At 51.2% G+C, this 19762-nt stretch overlaps 1 protein-coding gene across 17 annotated transcripts in view; it reads right to left on the bottom strand.

Annotated features, from left to right (window-relative positions):
- The window catches only part of ZNF618 (zinc finger protein 618), a 199541-nt gene that overhangs the window by 6961 nt on the left and 172818 nt on the right, over positions 1 to 19762 (bottom strand). For 8 of the 17 annotated variants that reach the window (XM_042965295.1, XM_042965291.1, XM_042965299.1 and 5 more), the window contains 4 exons: positions 14055 to 14294; positions 10286 to 10369; positions 8232 to 8276; positions 7186 to 7263 (listed from right to left, as the gene is read on the bottom strand). In XM_042965295.1, coding sequence (XP_042821229.1) covers positions 7186 to 7263; positions 8232 to 8276; positions 10286 to 10369; positions 14055 to 14294 — 447 coding nt within the window. The remainder of the gene's footprint in view (positions 1 to 7185; positions 7264 to 8231; positions 8277 to 10285; positions 10370 to 14054; positions 14295 to 19762) is intronic. The other 9 variants (XM_042965297.1, XM_042965302.1, XM_042965305.1 and 6 more) reach the window with 6 other exon arrangements.

Genomic DNA, 19762 nt, shown 5'->3' with positions numbered 1-19762 from the left:
ATTTTTTTTAATTTATTTTTGAGACAGAGCGTGAGCAGGGGAGGGGCAGAGAGAGAGGGAGACATAGAATCCCAAGCAGGCCCCAGGGTCTGAGCTGTCAGCACAGAGCCTGACATGGGGCTCGAACTCACAAACCATGAGATCATGACCTGAGCTGAAGACGGATGCTCAACCGACTGAGCCACCCAGGCGCCCCCCAATTTTTTTTTTTAAAAGAGAAAGTAAGAAGAAAAACAACCTCCATAACTTCCATGGATATACATGCACAGTAAAATGTGACAAAATTTAATACTCCCTCAGGACACAAACTCTTAGGAAACCAGGAAGAGAAGGAAACTTCCTGAACCTTGATAAAGGAAATCTTAAAAAAAAAAAAAAAAAAAAAGTTTGCTGACTTGATAGAAACAAAAAAGATTTTAAGGAAATACTACGAACAATAGTATTCCAACAAATCAAATAACCTGGATGCAACAGACAAATTCTTAGAAAGACTTAAACTACCAAAAACCAACTGAAGAAATAGAAAATCTGAACAGACCTAAAGAAGAAGTTTGATTTATAATCAAAATACTTCCCACAAAAAGAAAGGAAAGCAAAGTCCAGAGTCAGAAGGTTTCACTGGTGAATTCTAATCGTATGTTAAAGGAATTTGTCACAAATTCTTCCCAAAAATAGAAGAGGAGGGGATGTTTCTCAATTCATTCCATGAGGTAAATATTATTCTGATACCCAAATCAGACAAAACAATTACAAGGAAAGAAACCAGAGGCCACTATCCCTTATGACTACAGACACAAACATCTTCAATAAAACAGAGCAGACCAAATCCAGCAATATATATAACAGATTAAACATCATGAACAAGTGGGATTTATTTCAGGAATACAAGGTTGGTTCAGCATACAAAAATCAATGGAATATGCCATATTAATCCTAACAAAAAAACAAAAAAAAATCATCATCTCAAAAGATGCAGAAAAGGCATTTGACAAATTCAATACCCTTTCACGATAAAAACATTCAGCAAACTAGGAATCGAAGGAACTTTTTCAACCTGACAAGGGGCATCTATGAACAACCCACTACTAACATCATACTTAATGGTTAAACACTGAACACTTTCCCTCTAAGATCAGGGACAAGACAGGAATATCCATTCTTATCTCTTTAATTCAACATGTATCAGAGATTCCAGACAGGGCAAGTAGGAAAAAATAATAATAATTTAAGAAAGCATCCAGATAAGGGGCACCTGGGTGGCTCAGTTGGTTAAGCGTCCAACTTCGGCTCAGGTCATGATCTCACAGTGCATGAGTTCAAGCCCCACATAGGGCTCACTGCTGTCAGCGCAGAGCCCCTTCAGATCCTCTGTCCCCCTCTCTCTGCCCCTTTCCTGTTTATGCTTTCTCAAATTAAAAAAAAAAAAAAACAACAACAACCAGCATCCAGATTGGAATGAAAGAAAAAAAATACATCTCTATCTGCAGATGACGTGATTGTGTACATAAACAACCCTATGGAATCCGCACACACACAAAACTATTAGAAACAGTAAGTAAGTTTAGCAAGGTTGCAGGAAACAAGATCGACATATATGAAAAAGAAATCAATTTTATTTCTTTATACTAGCAAATGAGCACCCCCCAAAATTAAATTAAGAAAAGAATTCCATTTTGAAATCACATCTAAAAGAATAAAAGTAAGAGGTTAGAGTGGGAGAGAGCCAAAGCACAAGAGACTCTTAAAAACTGAGAACAAACTGAGGGTTGATGGGGGGTGGGGGATGGGTATTGAGGAGGGCACCTTTTGGGATGAGCACTGGGTGTTGTATGGAAACCAATTTGACAATAAACTTCATATATTGAGAAAATAAATAAATAAAAGAATAAAAGTTAGCAATAAATTACAAAAGAAGTGCAAGATTTGTACACGGAAAACTAAAAACACGATTGAAAGAACTCAAAGATTTAAATAAACAGAAAGACATTCCATGTTCATAGATTGTTGGATTTAATACTGTGAAAATGGCAATACTCCCCAAACTAATCTAGATTTAACACAATCCCTATCAAAATCCTTGCTGGCTTTTTTTTTTTTTTTTTTAACAGAAATTGACAAGCTGAGCCTAAAATTCATGTGGGAATTGCAAGAGATGCAGAAGAGCCAAGTCAATCTTGAAAAAAAACAAAGTTGGAGGGCTCACATTTCCTGATTTCCAAACAACTACAAAGCTACATTATTAATCAAGACAGTGTGGTACTGACACAAGGACATACGGACTGATGGAACAGAATTCGGATTTCAGAAATAAACCCTCACACATACGGTAAACTGATTCTTGATAAATGGGGGCACCTGAATGCCTCAGTCGGTTAAACGTCTGAGTTTGGCTGAGGTTATGATATCACGGTTCGTGAGTTTAAGCCCCACATCAGGCTCTGTGCTGATAGCTCAGAACCTGCAACCTGCGTCGGATTCTGTGTCTCCCTCTCTCTCTCCGCCCCTCCCCTGCTCTCTCTCTCTCTTTCTCAAAAATAAACACACATTAAAAAAAAAGTGGACTTCACCAAAATTTAAACTTCTGTGCTTCAAAGGACGATATCAAGAAAGTAAAAAAGACAACCCACAAAATGGGAGAAAATATTTGCAAATTGTGTATCTACAGAGGTCTTGGATCTAGAATAATGCGTAAACAACACTGGCAATTCAATACTAAAAAGACAAAAAATTTAAAAATGGGCAAAGGATCTGAATAGGCATTTCTCTACGGAAGATATCCAAATGGCCCATAAGCACGACAGAACGTTCCAGGTCATTAGTCAGCAGGAATATACAAATGAAAATCACAATGAAATACCGCTTCCCACACACTCGGATGGCTAAAACAAGAAGTCCGGTAACTGCAAGCACCTTGAGCAAATGTGGAGAAATCAGACCCCACGGTCTGGCAATTCCCAAACACGAGTGATCATGTGACCCCGAATTTCCACTCCCAGCGATATACCCAATAGAGATAAAAAAACACATGTCCACACAGAAACGTGTATTTGAACGTTCACAGCAGGTTTGTTCACAATAGCCCCAAACTGGAGACAACTTCGATGCCCATCCATTGGTGACTGGATAAACAAACTCTGGCATATCGAAACAATGGTGTACTACTCAGAAATAAAAAGGAATTACTGATAACACAGAACATGGATTGAACTCAAAAGTACGCTGACAGAAGCCAGACACAACAAACGAAATGCCATATAATTCCATTTATATAAAATTCCAGTAAAAGCAAAACTCTGGCAAGAGAAGCAGAGAGTAGTTGCCAGGGCTGGGGTCGGGGAGGAAACTGGCTACAAGGAGGCAGGAGGGAACTTGTGGGGTGGATGGTGAACGTGATACATCTTGATAGATTCAATGGCTACCAGTTGTCAAAATGATCAAACCGCACTCTTAAAACTGGTGAATTCCATTCATGCACATTATATCTTCATAAACCCAGTTTTTAAACAACGGAAAAGAAACCCACTGAAAGAGTAACAACAGCGGTTAAGCTCTGAGTAGTGAGATGATGGCTGATCCTTCACTTGCCAATTTCCCTGCCAGGTTCCCAATTTCTTTTAATGAGTAGATATTGCATTTAAAAGGGGGAAACACAAGTTTGAAAATGGAAACCAGCAGCCGTCTTTGTGGACTCTCTCCACCAGCGGACAGGGGTTTGAAGGCCCCGGCTGTGAACCCGGCTCTGCCACGGCTGTGGGGTGTGAGCTTCAGCTAGTCACTTCAACCCTCCGGGCCTCAGTTTCCCCTCCTCTTCCAAAATGCTGAGGTTGGGGCAAAGCCCCAGGGTGATTTCCTCATTCTCTGCCTTTTTGCAGGACCTGGAATCAAGAGGACTCAACCTAGCAGTGGATAACAACGTCTGGTACTAGTTGACTAAAAAAACTTTTTTCTCCATATCCCACCAATACTGCTCCTGACGTGGGGGAGGTACTTGGTAAATGCCCCCCCAAAAGCCTTGATTTATAGCTTGAGCTGAAAATAAGGTGGACTCGGTGTGGCTATCCCCTAAGTACCACAGACGCACACGCACACGTGTGCCCGCATCTGCTCGCGGCCGGGTGCCAAGCCGGAATCAAGGCCATATCCCGGGGAGGGACCACTGCAGGAAGGAGAAAGCAGTTGTTCCCGGCAGAGGACGGGAAAAGAGACACCTGTGGTTGTTCAGTGGCCACGAACGTACCACAACCCTCAATATTTGACATATGTCACACCCCCAGAACCCTCATGCAGCCTGTGAAGGCACTGATTAGCCCACTTCACAGATGAGATGCTTGAGGCCCAGGGAGGTGAAACACCTCCAAGGGTTCCAGAGATCAAGGGTAGCCATTCCCAAATCCTAACCCCCCAACGGCCAACCTGTGTGCTGCCTGGGGATGTCCCCATGCCTCTTCTGGCTTAGGTCCTCCTGAACTACTTTAAAAAGAGGCTGGCAAAGGTGACCTGTGAGAGGACTTCCATCTCTGGGAACCTTCCACGTACCCGGCTGAAGAGGGTGGTTGTCATGAGTACAGGCTCTGGAGCTCACCGCGAGGGTCACAATCCCTGTCTAACACTGTGGCTGCACAGCTCTGAGTAACTTACTCAGCTCTTCTGTGCCTCGATTTCCAGATCTCTTGAGTGGAGTTAATAGGGACACTTAACTCAGAAGGCTGTTCTGAGGAGTAAATGAGCCAACATGCGTGAGAGTCTTAGAATAAGGTCTGGCACCCAAGGAAGAGCTCAAATGATACATTTTACAAGCTGTTCAACTCTGGGCCGGTGATTATGTTCTGTGAGCCTCAATTTCTTCATCTACATAGTGGGGATGATAACGTCCTCTTGTTCAGGAGATGGGATGAAGTCACCTTTTTGGACACATAGTAATTGCTCACTAAATGTTAGCGATCTCCGGTATTACCACTGCCAAAACATGCTCTTGAACTGTCACCAGGGGCAAGACAAATTTTCCTACAGCACAGAAAAGAAGTTTATTAGGGGGAATTACCCTGTGCCATTCAGCAGGCTCTTAATGAGATTGGTGTTATTCGAGGCTGATCCCCCTTATCAGCGACACCGTGAACTGCACAGATCATGACGCTTAATTTTTCTCTATGGAGTCAATCCTTTAATCCCGACTCAGCCTGGCTGGAATTCAGGCTGGCTTTGCACCGGATTGCCAGCGAGGTATTCTCTGCCAGCACTGGACCAGAACAAAGCAGCCCAAAGCTCTCCCTAGAAAACAAGTCGGGATGCTTGGGAGACACAGGGCCACCGGGCACAGCCTTGATTTGCATTTTAATGGCCTCCACCCAACTGCCTGAGGAATGGGGAAGGGCGGCCTCCCAGACCCTTCCCTAATTAGCCTCAGCTTCCCAAAGCTGGTTGGGGGTGGGGTGGGGGGACAGGTGGAGGGTCTGGGTTTCAGAAGAGGAATACACGGACCCTGGACTGTGGGAGTCTCAGGTCCAAAAGGTATATACTGTTACTGATTCGCATAGGGTCAGGTCTGAAGGCCTTCAGCTGGCACTCAAGACCTTCCACGGCCAAGGACGGTTGATGGCAAAGGCAAACAGGAGACATGAGGCACCCGAAGACTTCCAGGAAGGCAGCCGGAGATCACAGGTTTGCATGCCCTTGTTTTTGAGATGGAGAAGGCTCAGAGAGGGGGACGAGTTTCCTGCCTGGGTCACATGGCAAAAGGAGGCACACCAGAGCTTGTAGCTCACAGGTCCTAGCTGCCAATCCAGCTCTGTCTGCTTTTAGAGGAGTTCACCAGAAATAAATAGTAACTCCCCCCACCAGAGAGCATGTGAATGAGCGCCTGGGGGACAGCACACACCCAACGAAGAAGCGAAGAAATGAATGAATGCCAAAGAACGAGAGGTCTCACCAAGAGAACAGTCCCTAGCCTACATGAGAGTCCAGCCCTGTGTTCCTCTGCGCAAGTCAGGCCAGACCTGAGAGATTCTACGAAAGATGTGCAAACCCAAGAGAGGTGCAAGCAACAGTAATAACTGTCGAAACAACAGCAAACTACCGTCACTGAAGCGGCACATGTGGGGCACTTTTCTCTCAGCGGTTCCAATGCCTCCCGAGGACTACCTGGGGCAGGGGCGGCAAGGACAGCTGGCTGCCTCCCTCAGGTTCATGTTTCCCTCTGCAGAGTGCCAGGCTGTCCCTGGACAGTGGCTCTGGGCGTGCTCCCGCCTCTGGAATTTGAGCACATATGACATGTGTCACTTGTGACCCAAAGTGGTAAAGGAGGAAGTGTTTCTCTCCCCGCCGCCCAGTCCGAGAGAGAGGCTCTGAGGAGCCAGGGGAGGACAGAGCCATGCGAAGGAAGGAACTCTGCTTCGGTCCCAGAATCACTGTGTTCAAGGCCACCCCACCAGGCCACTTACATTAGGCTGTGATGTGACCCGAGAAGTAAGTGATTATGTTAAACCACTGAGCATCTCCTTAAGACGGGAAGTAGAACAGAAGTGAAGGCACTACAGTGAAAAAACCCTACAACGGGAGGCTTGGCTTTGAAGGCAGGATGGTTTAGAGACGGGGGCCAAGCCCACGAACTTGCAAGGTGGCAGAAGAGCTGATAAAAAGGTCACCTAGACAGCAAGTCACCAGCCTGCAGCCCCGCACCAGTGGTTCTCCATGTACTCCCTGGACACGTGGCCTGAGGACCTGTCACAGGTGCTGAAACCAGGCCCCGCCTGGGACCTGCAGACCCCGAAATCAGGGTGGGGCCTGTCAATGTGCGCCCTCCCCGGCCCTCCGGGGGACCGGGGTGTGCTCCATCAGGACGGCGGCCGTCAAGTGTGGGACAGTGTGACGGCAAATGCACCTCTCCTGCCTCTGCTCGCCCGAGATCTCAAACCACACCTTGACGTCTCTCATGGTCAGCTCCTATCTGGCGTTAAGGCTCAGCTCAAGAGCTACAGCCTCCGGGAAGCCTTCTTCAGCTCGTGCCCCTCTCTGTGCACTCACCTCCCAGGTACACACCTCCCCTGTGAGGCCCCGGGGCCCCCTGAGGGCAGGTCCCACGTCCTGCGGCCACTTCCACTTCCGGGAAAAGGCGGCCTTCGGGCAGGCCATGAGGGAGGGGACTAACGGGGACAGCACCCGGGGGGAGGTGGCTGCCGGTTCCCTTACCTGCATGGGACTGCATGTGCTCCAGCAGGTTGTTGTAGAACTGGAACTGGATCCCACAGGCGCCACAGGTGTAGGGCTCTGGGGCGGGAGGGGGAGAAACGAGGCCGTGTTAGGGGCAGAACCACCTAGGATGCCCTGGAAATGGGAACCCAGACACACACTGGGGCTCTGGGCCCCACCTGCCCGCCCCCGTCACTGACTAGCGAGGGACAGGCTCGGGGGCAGAAGCAATGCCGAGGGGGACTTGCGGATAAACAGACCGTCTAATCCAACCAGGCAGACATTTATTGAGTGCTTACTGTGTGTCAGGCACTGTTCTGGGCACTGGGGACGGGGAGGGGGCGACACTAACGGACCGAGTGCTCTCCGGGGGCAGAGACCATGTCTCGCGTGCTCCACAGCCCACCCTCTGCACAGACGTCGCCGTGAGCCAACAAACGAGTATATGAATGAATGAAAACAAGGCAAAGAACACAGAGGGCAGTAAAGGGGGCGGAAAATAAGCGAGAGAGAAAGGCAGAAAGTGGAGAAAGCCACAGAAGAGGCAAGAGCAAACAGGACAGGGTGAGGACCGGGAAGACAGAGCAGGCGGGCGGGAGGGACAACAGCACACGCGGGAACGGGACCACATAGGCGGGGGGGACCTGAGCTTCCACCTCTGTGTCCCCAGCACTCAAGTCAGCGCCCGACACAGGGAAAAGAGGGAGGAAGAGGAAAGAAGGGGGAAGAAGAAGAGTGACGAAGAGACGCACGGGGAGGCTGAGATGGGCTCGGAAGAGGTGTCCTGAGGCTGCCCCCTGGGTTCCTGCCAGGGCTGGGGTGGCAGAGGCAGGCTGCTCAGGGCTCCGCCCGCCCCCCGTCCAAACCCCCCCTCCCCGCTGGGGCTGGGCCCTCCTCCTGCCTCTGCTGGCTGTCAGGTCTGCCCAAGGGCGGCCTAAGGGGCAGGTGCTCTAGGGAGGTCCGGAGTGTGCAGCTGGGTGCGGCTGGCTGAGATCATTCCCTGCCCTGCCTTGCCCTCTCCAGCCCCCCATGGGACCATCACTTACTCTGTAGGAGAGGGAAAGGATTGGAAATCAGGGGACTTGCAGTTTCTGCAAAAGAGAAACAGTTTAGCTAAGTCTCTTCCCGTCCCAGTGCTCTCAGATAACTGTCATCACTTCTGTTCTTAATAAGCAGTGAGCCACTGGGGCTCTCAGAGGAGGAGGAATATCTAAGAGCCAGGCTCACATCCGGGGCTGGTGCCGGGGCACCGGGCAGGGCAAGGTCAGCCAGGGCCATGCCTCGAGGACGCCCTCAACTCCCAGAAAGTGAGCCCACAGCGCGCGAATGAGAAAATGTCCGTATGTGGCTGCTGCAGGACAGGGAGCTGGGAGCTGCTTCTAGATCCTGGCATTGGACACCCGAGCAGCCGCAGGGGGGGCTGTGCTGTGCCTTGAAGGGTTCTGCTTGCTGGAACTTTCCCCTGCTTCCTGGTGTTGTCAGGTGAGCCTCAAACTCAGAGGGCAGCAGGGGAGGGCCAGCGGGACTAGGCCTGGGATCCCAGCACCACCCCTCGCACACTGGGAACCTGGGCCAATGATCAACCTCTCCTGAGCCTCAGTTTCCTCATCCAGAAAATGGGGATCACAATTACACTGACCCTCCCCCCCCCCCACACCCAGGGCTGTGGTAAGGATGGAAACAGATAAGACACATACAGCTTTGAACACACGCCAGGCACGTAGTAAGCGCTCAATAAATGCTGGCTGCCGGTGGCAGCGATTCACACTTCAGTCCCCCGCCCCAGTTCTGAGAGACTGTTCTGGAAGACGGAGAGGCAGGGGGTGCAGCCTGACTGCGGAGGAAAGGCTCCCTGGGAGGTGGCGGCTCCAGTCCTGGCTCTACCTCTTCCTGAGTGGCCTGGGGCAAGTCACTCCGTCACCTCTGGGCTCACCTCTTGGAGACTGGAGGCCAAAAAGGGTGAGCAGCTCTCCAGGGTTTAGGGGATCACGGTGATCTTCTCGGGCTCCCACAGCACACCCCCCTCCTTCTCCTCGGGGCACCCCACGTACCACCTGGCTCACTGAAGACCACCACCACCACCCTGCCCTACCACGTGAGCGCGGAATCTCTGTGGGGCACTGACCGTCCGCCACCACAGGGACGTGTGAGCGACTGATTCCGCCTTCACAGCGGAGGAGAAATTAAGAGGCTGGCCAGAGTCACCAGCTCGCAGGTGGTGCAGCTGGGGTTCACGCTTGGGCTACAGGTCAAAGCTGGAGCTCACTGAACTGTGCAGAAGGCTCCGCGTTCTTCTGGGCTCCTGGCTGTTTCATAAAGGCCTGGACTGACAGTCACCTGGGCCTCGGCGGTGACAGACCAACACCTATTCTGGTGAATTCAACTTCAGCTGTGCAAGAAAGCAAGGAGGTACCCTGCCTTAACGTAACCAAAGGATCAGAATTCTCTTCTCATCTTGCCCTGGTTGTCACTGTGCAGGCCGGCTTGCTGTGCCTTTCGGACAGGGGCTGCTCGTGACCACCCACGGCTCTAGCTAGGCTTCCTGTGGGTCCACTGGGGGAGCCTTTGGCTGCTCTGCTTTAAGGTACTTCGGGGAAGCCACCAGGGGGCGCCAAAACACCACCGGGAACCTTAGACAAACCTCCTCGGGCAGGTTGGGGCCTGAGGGGTACCTTTGGAGGGCCTCTGGTCTAAAATGGGGCCAGAACTCAAGAGTCTCTGGCTCTCAGGCTATAGTTCTACCTGCACCCCCGTTGCCGCTCCTGGAAAGACCACGTTCACCCTAAAAACACAGCAACAGCGGTCTTACTCCTCCGGGGCCATTGGAGCCAAGGCTGTAGGCTCTGGGGTTAGGGGGAGGAGGGAGAGACAAAGAGCCACAGACCCCTGAGATGCTCCTGAGGCCCAGAGGGAGGCCCCTGGAAGAAAAGGTCCTTCCCACTTCTGCCTCACCCTGACCCTCTTCTGATTCCCCGCCCCCAATCTCCTCCCAAGAACGCCAGCACGGACCATGAGGAGCCCAGCCCAGAACACCCGCCGCCACCGCGGGCAGGAGGGTTGGGCGCCACAGTGCGTGACAGCCGTCACAGGGCACACTCACCGCTGGAGTTTTGGGAACTGCTATTTGTCTCTTCGAAGTGGTTTTGTGCTTTGCCTTCTACTCTCCGACTGAAAGCGCTTTCTGCTGGGTAGGGACAGGAGAGAGCGAGAGAAAGCAGCGGTGACTGGTTAGTGCTACGAGGCCCAAAGGGAAGGGCGAGACAGGGGACGTAGAGGCCAGGGTACCTCGGAACCGCCCTGGCACGAGGGCTGGCAGAGCCCGGGGCTTTATGCTGGGAACCTGCACGCTGAGGGGCCCCAGGAGCCCAAACCAGACCCCAGCTCCTCAGGCTCACCTGAGTCGCCTGATCCCCCGTCAGGGCCCCAAGAGACGCCCCCCACACTACCCAGAGGGGGCAGAGGGCCAGGCACGGGGGCGTGCGTGCGTGACCCGTCCGAGCGCGCACGGATGAAATCCAGCTGAGCGGGCACATGGCAGGTGGGCCTGGGTCTCCCACCTTTGGCTCCTCAGGAGCCGCTCTGGCGACACTGAGTAACTTGGACCTGCCGCCCCCACTCGTTCTGCCAGGTTCTGCTGCCTCAGGCTCCACACAGGAGCAGGCAGTGTGACAGACGGTGTCCTGGTGGAGGCCCTGGCAGAGGAGGAGGGCCAGATGGCCGACCCCAGCTCCCCAAGCCAGGCGGAGGGCATCCTTAGAGAGGAGGTGTGTCGGGCAGAGTGGGGGCAGCCCCACACCCCGGGAGCCCAAAGACCAGGTGAGGCCGGGTCAGAGTTCATCCCGGGGAAGGGACTGGCTCCTCCAGTGATTCCCGGGGCACCTCCGCTTACAGTGGGCGCCTTTCCGGTGCTGTCTGGACACCCTGGGGTGAAGACACGGGGTCCAACCAGGAGGACACATTCCAGTCTAGTCCCCAGCCCCACCCCTGAGACAGAGTATCTGAGCCAGAAGGTAGCTCTGCTTTTCCCAGTTGCTCTTGGCACTAGGGCTGCTGGACGTTCCAGGAGATAAAGGCTCCTGAGAGCAAGTCAAGTTGGGACGAGCAGCTGACCCGGTCCTTAAGGGGAAACAACAGAGGCTCTGAGAAAGTTCCACCAGAAAGAGACCCATTTAGCTTTGTTTGACCCAACCTTCCCAAATACATTTAGCCACCGAAGCCCAATAAAAAAATAGCAGGTTTCCTAGAATCCCTCAAAAATGGCGATCCCCGGAACCCACTTTGGGAAATGCCACAGTCACCCAGGCCACCCTATGTCAGAAGGGCAAGTGCCCAGACCCTGGGGGCCAGGGTTCCCGAAGATGACGGGGTAATGGGGAAAGAAGCCACAGGTGGCTCCTACAGGCCCTGTCTCCTGAGCCCAACGACACTTCCTGACATGGCCTCCTTTCTGTGGAGGCTATCGGTAACATCACAAGGGAGACCCACTCTTCAGAAGGTATCTGTAAAGTGCCTGGGCTGACAGCTCCCCAGGAGCCCACCTCAAGGTACCATCTGTAAGTAGGCAAAGACCCTTAAGTCTTTGTCTAGCGGAGCGGGGTGGGGTGACTCTCATTTACTGAGCACCTGCTACGCACCAGGCATGGTCCGCACACCTTACGCCTGTGGTCTCCCACGGTCCTCCCAACAGCCCTATGAGGTTCACATTGTCATTCCCACGCCACAGATGAAAAGACAGGGGGGTGAGGCCATCCAGTTCCGGGGCTGGGTGTGCTCCTCACTTCTCCGATGGCAGAATAAGGAGAGTTCGTTCCTGAGGCAGATGCATCGTTCTCTTTAAAAAGATCTGGGGGTAAGGAAGTGATTCCTCTCTTCACCTTCACCCTTATGCATTCAATGGCTACCCATCTGTGGAGGGATTCCACGCAGCCTCACCAAGGTTACACACTCCTACAATTAGTCCCCTTTACCGCTCAGCCCATACTGCAGATGCAAATTTTGACCAGCGATCCCTGCGATCCCTGCGTCGGCACCTCTGGCCTGGAAACCAGAGGGTGGCGCTGTGGGTCAAGTCCCACGCACAGGCACGCACGTACACACAGAGCACGGCCTTCTACCACGGTTAAGGGCGAGGACAACTTCCAGCTCTGACAGGCAGATTCCTGTTCACAACCTGACCTCCTCTGCTCCGTGACCTCCACCGCAACTCTCCCAGGTCACACGAAGGCAGCCAGAAGGACATGCCATAGCTTGCTGGACACTTACTCTGAGGCGCTGAGGTCTGAGAGCCGATACAGACCACGCGGCCCTTGCAGGCAATTTTCTGCAGAAACCGCAGGTGTAAAAACTCCCAGCCACAAGGTCAAGAGCAAAAGCAAGATCTACCTGAAAGCCAGGATCCCATTATTGAGTTGAGCCAATACTTATCATCAATGAGCCCACGGTGGCCAGTCTGTTTCCAACCAATTTACGACTACTGTTGCAAAAAATACAATGGCTATTGGCTTTTCTCAGCACTGTACCTGGAAAACCATTACCTTCAAGGTTGACTGACTGCTTACTCCTCTTTTGGAAGACCCTAAGCACAATAAGCCTATTTGCAAACGTTTTTAAGAACCCAATCTTTGCCCAAAATTAGCCTCCTGAATCAAAGAGTAAAGGCAAAGGACAACCACTTGGCTATTTCGCTCATCCAAGCTACTGGTTCGTGTAACAAAGTCCTGTTCGGTCGCTTGTGTCTTTAACTGATGGCTTTGGTCCTCTTGAGGGCAATGAAAGGCCCATAGTCCCAGAAGGACCACATCATCATTCTCTCCTACACCCCACACATCCTGGCAGTCAGTCCAAGGCTCATTCCACCCAGATATGAATCAGGAGTCCTGACAGCCACTACTCAGCATCCAGTGTGTCTTAATCCATTTTCCCGGGAGCAGTGGCTGCTGTGTACCTTTCACTGCCTGTCCACCTTCTGGAGCCAGAGTCCCTCTCTGCATGGACTCAAGAAAACACTGGAGCTGGCATCCACTGGTTTCCTGCCAGGCTATGGCCCAGGGAGGGGCTTCCCAGGTAGTACCAGGCAGGGGGAGGCTAAGAGAACAGAGCTTCTGGTCAACCACTCTGCTTCAAGGAGAGCAGCTCTTCCTAGAAATGAGTTTTTTAGATTGGGTTTTTCAGAAAGTTGGGGGATGCAAATTCATGCCAGGAGGGTCCAGGCAGGCAATGTAGATGGATGAACCGGGCTGAATGCAAGACAGACAACAGTGTGATCACAATGAGGAATGACACCTGCCACGCGGCCACTGTGTTGGGGAGGCAGGAGGGAGTGGTAAGGACTGCAGGATACTGGACAGCTCTATTCAAGGGGGCCCTGTGGCTCCGCCCAAAGCCAACTGTTGCCCTCCAGGGGAGTGGGTCCAGATCTTCTGGAGGCAGAGCCCCTTTCTGCATGGACTCAAAAACACTGGAGACGGCATCCACTGACCTTCCAATGTCAGCTAGAAATCAAGCGCCTTATGTAAAATCTCCTAATGCTCAAATGTTGGCAATTAAAAATCAATTTAACACCTTGGGCCATGACTTTGGGAAAAATATTCTCCTACTCAAAAAAAAAAAAAAAAAAAAAAAAAAAAGCTTGCAAACCATTATATACAAACCCTCTGATTTAGGGTAAAAAAACCTAGCCTCAGAGAGGCCAGGTGGCTCACCAGGGTGAGAGCCAGCCAGAGGCACAGCTGGAACCCAGATCTGTCCCAGAGAGCCACGGGACCGCCACTCGCTCTTGCAAGGGAACAGTGACCTCGGGCACAGCTGTGGCAGGTGGAGAGAAGGGCAGGGAGTGGAGGAAGTGTGAAGGTAACATAGGCCATTGGTACCTGCAGTTGCCTTGCTTGCCGGAGATCCCGAATTTGGAGTGCGGAACGTCTGGGTTTGGGTGGCTGGAGGGGTGCGGTGTAAGAGGGTGGCGCATCGGACCACGGAGGCCGGAGCTTTTTTCCCCGACTGGTTCGTCTGGGTCTTCGCTGCCACGAAGCGTGGAGACGGGGAGACCTCCGGATGTGAACACTCAGAGCCCGTGTCTGGATCGTCCGGTGGCTCCCACCCAGGGGCGGTACCTGAGAGGGTCATGCTCTCAGTCCCCGTGGGCCCTCAGAGCCGGCTGAGTGAGTGGCCTCTTGGGCCACAGAACCCCACGCTCAAGGTTCAAAACCTCTTCTTCGTCCACAGGTTAGAGGACGTCACTTCTACTCAAAAGCCTAAGAAAGTCCAAGATTCTAGAACCTTCCCCAGCTTCTCCTAGAGGGAAGCCTGATCACCAGCTAACACTCAGAATTTCCCAGAGGCCACTGACCAGCTCAATGGGAAGTTCTCCCATAACCCTTGACTCACCCAAGGCTCTCAGCGTCTATGAACGCAGCCTATGACTTGCGCTTGGGGGAACGTGAATTAGTCAACCAGGCACGAGAGCATTTTCTAGAACGTTGGCTCCTAAGCCAAGGCAGCCTGGCTCAGAAGTAATGACAGAAAGCGAACAGGCAGGGACATGCTGGAGTTGACTGGTGGTGGGGGGCGAAAGCAGAGGGGCTCAATGTCGCCTCAGGATTTTAGGGGAAGAGGCTCTGTGGTGCCTCCTGGGCACTGACGGTATTGTTGTCTTGGGGACACCGCTTAAGTGCACCCTGCCGCTTTAATTCAAGTGCGTGCAGCAGTTCCCTGGTGGTGTTTTGGGAAGTCTGGGTCACCATTTCCCAGAACCCCTGCCTCCCTCACCTGAATTCTCTGCAGGAGCTGGAGTCACTGAGAACCGGGGGCTGACCCCTCGGTGGCCTCCACGACTGCCCTGGCCGTCCTGGGCGGGCAATGGTCTGCCTCCTTCGCACTGCCCGGGGCCATACACTACCAGGTGGCCAAGCCCTGAACCTGGCCACACCCCCACATTTAAAACGGACAGGAACGGGGGCGGGGGGGTCTGCTCACTCAACTGCAACTCTTCCTCCGAAGGTGAAAAGGGGACCAGGCAGCATGGGAAGGGACTGCTTTGGTGCTGGCCAGGGGGCTCATAGATCTCACAGGAACTGGTACACACAACATCCCAGCCACAGCAGAGCTTCCCAAGAAGGCCGCTGTCACCGCCCCCCTGCATCTGGGGGTGCAGGAGGGGCTTCATTATACCCCTGCCCGCAGGACAGTATCCATCCATCCTGGGCTTCAGCCACTCCACCCACTGCTTTCAGAGCCAAAAAATAAAAAGGCACTTCCTGGGCCTCCACTGTCGGCCATTCCTGGCACAGATGAGGAAGCCCAGGCCCAGAGAAGCAGGAAGCAGGACTTTACCCAAGGTCACAAGGGAAGCCAGTCTTCGGTGCTTCATTCACCACCCTGAGACACTGAGACGAGCTCAGAGGATGGAGGCTGCCCCCTTGGAGGGTCACCTCCTCCTTCATTCAGTGGTGGCCACATGCCAGGAGCTGGGGGACCCTCCAGTCACAGCCCCCTAAAGCAGGCCCTCACCCGCCCGTCCGAGGAGGAGTCCCCAAGGCCGCAGCCCGCAGAGGACACGGGTCTGTCCACTCTCTGCACTCCCATTCTCCAGAGTCTGGCTTCCTTAATCCCAAACAGAGGTGTGGGTGGGGAACGACACTTCTTTATGTTTCCTCCTTCTCTCTCTCCCTTTTGGAGTCAAGGACCTTGGAGGTCCCGGAGTCCAATCAAAAGAGCAGCTCATCTCACGATTCCCAAACAACCTACACATCAGACTCCATGGCATGTGTCCAGAGTCATATCTCTGAGTTCCCTACTAACTCCCTGAAGCAGTTTGGGGACTAAGTATGGAGCAAAGTGAAGCCCCCTCTGGATCCCAGGTCCCTCACCTTTGGCCTCTGAGGTCTTGGGACTCTTTACTTGCTCTCTCTTGGCCTTTGTACCCCACCTGTTCCCCTTATGTCCACCAATAAAAGTGAGACACCCACCTCTGTGTGACCAGCCTCACAGGGATTTTGAGAGGATCCAAGAACACACAAAATCACAGAAGTACCTTGAATGGTAAATGGCTCTTCAAATGTGAACAGCTGTTACTCGCACTTTTTAGGAATAAGGAAACTGAGACCCAGAATGTTTAATAAGTTTACAGTGGCATAGGAAGTCCATGCCAGGATGGGACAGGAGCTCATGTTTGCCAGCTACTTAAGGAGGCCTCTGCACAAGGCCATGTGGTCCCCTTTGGCCTCAACCCACACATGCTGGGAACCTGGACACAAGGAACAGAGAATTTCTGAGCAATACACTTGCTTTCTTTCTTAGGCCCCAGACTGTACCCCGAAGGACTGTTTCTAGGAGACCCTCTGATCAGACCTTTCCATGGTCTACAATTCCTGATGTCAAAATCCTGGCCATTTGTGTGAGAGACCCCTTGTTCCCTGTGGCAGGGAGCTCAGGGACACCCACGAAGCACATGATATAATAAATCTTCAGGCCTGGGACCTGCTCATCTCTTGTTTTCCCATTCTAGGACACCCTCTGTGTCTTCCAAGCCTCATGGCCTTTGCACATGCTATTTCCTCTGCCTGGAATGATCTTCCCTCCAATTTTTGCCTGGGTAACTAGTGCTGGTCCTGCATACTTCCACATGAGCATCACTTCCTCTCGTAACTGTCCCTGACACCTCGCCTGGTCATTTTCAGTCCCCCGTCCACTTCCCTTCTAAGAACTGATCACCACCTATGATAATGACACATGCTGTGGTCTTTTGGTTGGGGTCTCTTTCCCCATTAGCCTGAATGCTCTGTGAGGACAGAGTCTGCCAGTTAGGCCCAACCATGTACTCAGGACCAGGCACATTCCCTGATACACAGGAAGTGCTCAAGAGGTATTATGGAATCAGAGAACCAATGCCTCAATGTCCAGAAAAGCAAAACTCAGAACCACACTTCAACAGACCACAACAAAGATGGGATGCCCAGGAGGGGACATGAGAAGCTACCTCATGTGTTACCCTCCGGTTGGCCACAGGGGTCTATCTAAGGCAGATGGGCACACGGAGCTCAGAGAGGTATAGGCACCACTCCAGAGTCACACAGCAGGTACGGACCAAGCAGGATGAACTTCCCACACTCCTAATTCATTTCACTCAGCAGTTTGCTCCATCTGTTGACCTTCTCACATGGAATGTTATCAGGCTGGAATTCCTACCTGAGCCCTCACTGGGAAAAGAACAAAGAGCTTCAGACAGACTGGCTGACTGCCCTTATGAAGAACACACGTGAGATGTTTATATATAGGAGATATTTAAAAATAACAGCACGGTGGTCTCCCCTTTCTGTAAAATGAAAAATTCAATGGGAACAAAAAGATTCAGAGAATGTAAGGATTCGAGAAAAGTAACCACATAGACCAGGTGGTCTCCCTGAAACCTTCACCAGGCAGAGGAGGGTGAAGATGCATTTGAGGCAAATGGGAAGAGCATGCTCAACGGCCGGAGGCGGGAATGAACGGACGATGTGGTGCAAAAGGAGTCTAGGTTGGAAACACTTTCTCAGGGATTTCCGTCTTCGAGACAGAACCAGAGAACTTACACTTCCGGCCGTGATGGACTACGTGGTGTAGGGCTAGTTGTCCTCCTTCAACTATAAAGCTGGACAAAATACATAAAACAACAGTTTTCAGACGCTGAACAGTAGGCAGTGCGGGGTCGTGATTTACGACAGAAGACCTGATGTGAGATCACTCCAGTCTCTGCCTGGAGACCTTCTGGACCACAGCACAGGGGTGGAGCCCAAAGAAGGCACTGCAGTCTGGGTGAACAGAGGAGACAGTGATCAGGGTTCAGGGATTCTGACAATGGCTGGAATTGGCAGGACAGAATAACAAAAAGGGATGAATTAAAAAAAAAAAAAAAGACCTCCAGAAATATGCAGAGGGGCCTCTTAAAGCGTCTGATGGGTGCCAAACTGATTTGTACAGAATGAACCTCTGCACAGCCTGGAAAGTTAACAGCTTCTAGGGGGGGAGTGAGCCGAGAACAGATTCAGAAGTCTCACGAGAGTAGGAGACGTCTGAGTTCCCACCTGCCAGAGCAGACAGACCTTGCTGAACACCTCAAGCATTTAGTTGAAACCCAGAAAGGTCAGGCCTTAGGATTACTCTAACCCTAGAATAAGAACACTCTAGACCCACCCTAACAGTTTACACACAAGCCTTTGAAGTATGAAGCTGATCTGTAAGTAAATTAACTGCCTGCCAGAACGAAATTTAACACCTTTCAAAGAAAGATAACAAAATCCAGATGCTCAACAAATATCACAATGTGCAGCACAGAATAAAAAATTACTTGTGAGGCAAAGCAGGAAAATGTGACTAAATACTCAAGAGAAAAATACCAATCAACAGAAACATACAGAAGTGACAGGAATGATGGAATTTGTGGACAAGGACCTTTCAACAGCTTTCATAAATATGCTCAAAGATTTAAAGGATAATATGAACATAATGAGAAAAGACATGATATAAAAAGGAACCAAATGGAAATTACAGAGATGAAAACTAGGATAGCTGAAATGATAAATTCGCTTGATGATTTTCTAATAAGACAGACTGCACACTAGAGAAGAAAAGATCAGTGAACCTGAAGACAGGATACTAGAAACTATCCAAATTGAAGCTCGAAGGGAAAACAGGGATGGTAAGCTGAACAGACCTTCATCACCAAACAGTTTAACATATATGTAAACAAAATCTCAACAACAGAGGAAAGAGAGATTGAGTAATAAGAATATTTGCAGAGGGGCACCTGGGTGGCTCAGCAGTTGAGTGTCCGATTTAATTTAGGCTCAGGTCATGATCCCAGGATCATGGGCTCGATCAAGCCCTTGTGTCAAGCTCCACACTCAGTGTGGAGCCTGCTTAGCATTCTCTTTCTCTCTCCTTCTGTCCCTTTCTCTGACTCATGCTCAATCTCTCTCTAAAATAAAAATTTAAGAAAATATATTTGAAGAAATAATGAGTGAAATTTTCCAAATTTGATGAAAAATATAAACCCACTGATTCAAAAAATTCAGTGAACCCCAAACAGGATAAACACAAAGAAAACTACACGCCATAATCAAACTGATAAAAAAAAAAAACCCAGTAATATGTAGATATATTTAAAAGCACCCAGACAGGGGCACCTGGGTGGCTCAGTCGGTTGAGTGTCCGGCTTCAGCTCAGGTCATGATCTCGCGGTCCGTGAGTTCGAGCCCTGCGTCGGGCTCTGGGCTGATGGCTCAGAGCCTGGAGCCTGCTTCCGATTGTGTGTCTCCCTCTCTCTCTGCCCCTCCCCCGTTCATGCTCTGTCTCTGTCTCAAAAATAAATAAACGTTAAAAAAAATAAATAAAAGCACCCAGACAAAAAGACACATTAAATATAGAATCACAATCAGAATGATCTCTGACTTGTCACCAGAAACATAAACCAGAAGATAAAAGAGTGACACTTTTAAAGTGCTGGAAAAAGGGGCGCCTGGGTGGCGCAGTCGGTTAAGCGTCCGACTTCAGCCAGGTCACGATCTCGCGGTCTGTGAGTTCGAGCCCCGCGTCAGGCTCTGGG

Source organism: Panthera tigris, chromosome D4 (assembly GCF_018350195.1).
Source record: "Panthera tigris isolate Pti1 chromosome D4, P.tigris_Pti1_mat1.1, whole genome shotgun sequence".
Lineage (NCBI taxonomy): Eukaryota > Metazoa > Chordata > Mammalia > Carnivora > Felidae > Panthera > Panthera tigris.
This window is presented reverse-complemented; position numbering and strand designations above follow the sequence as displayed.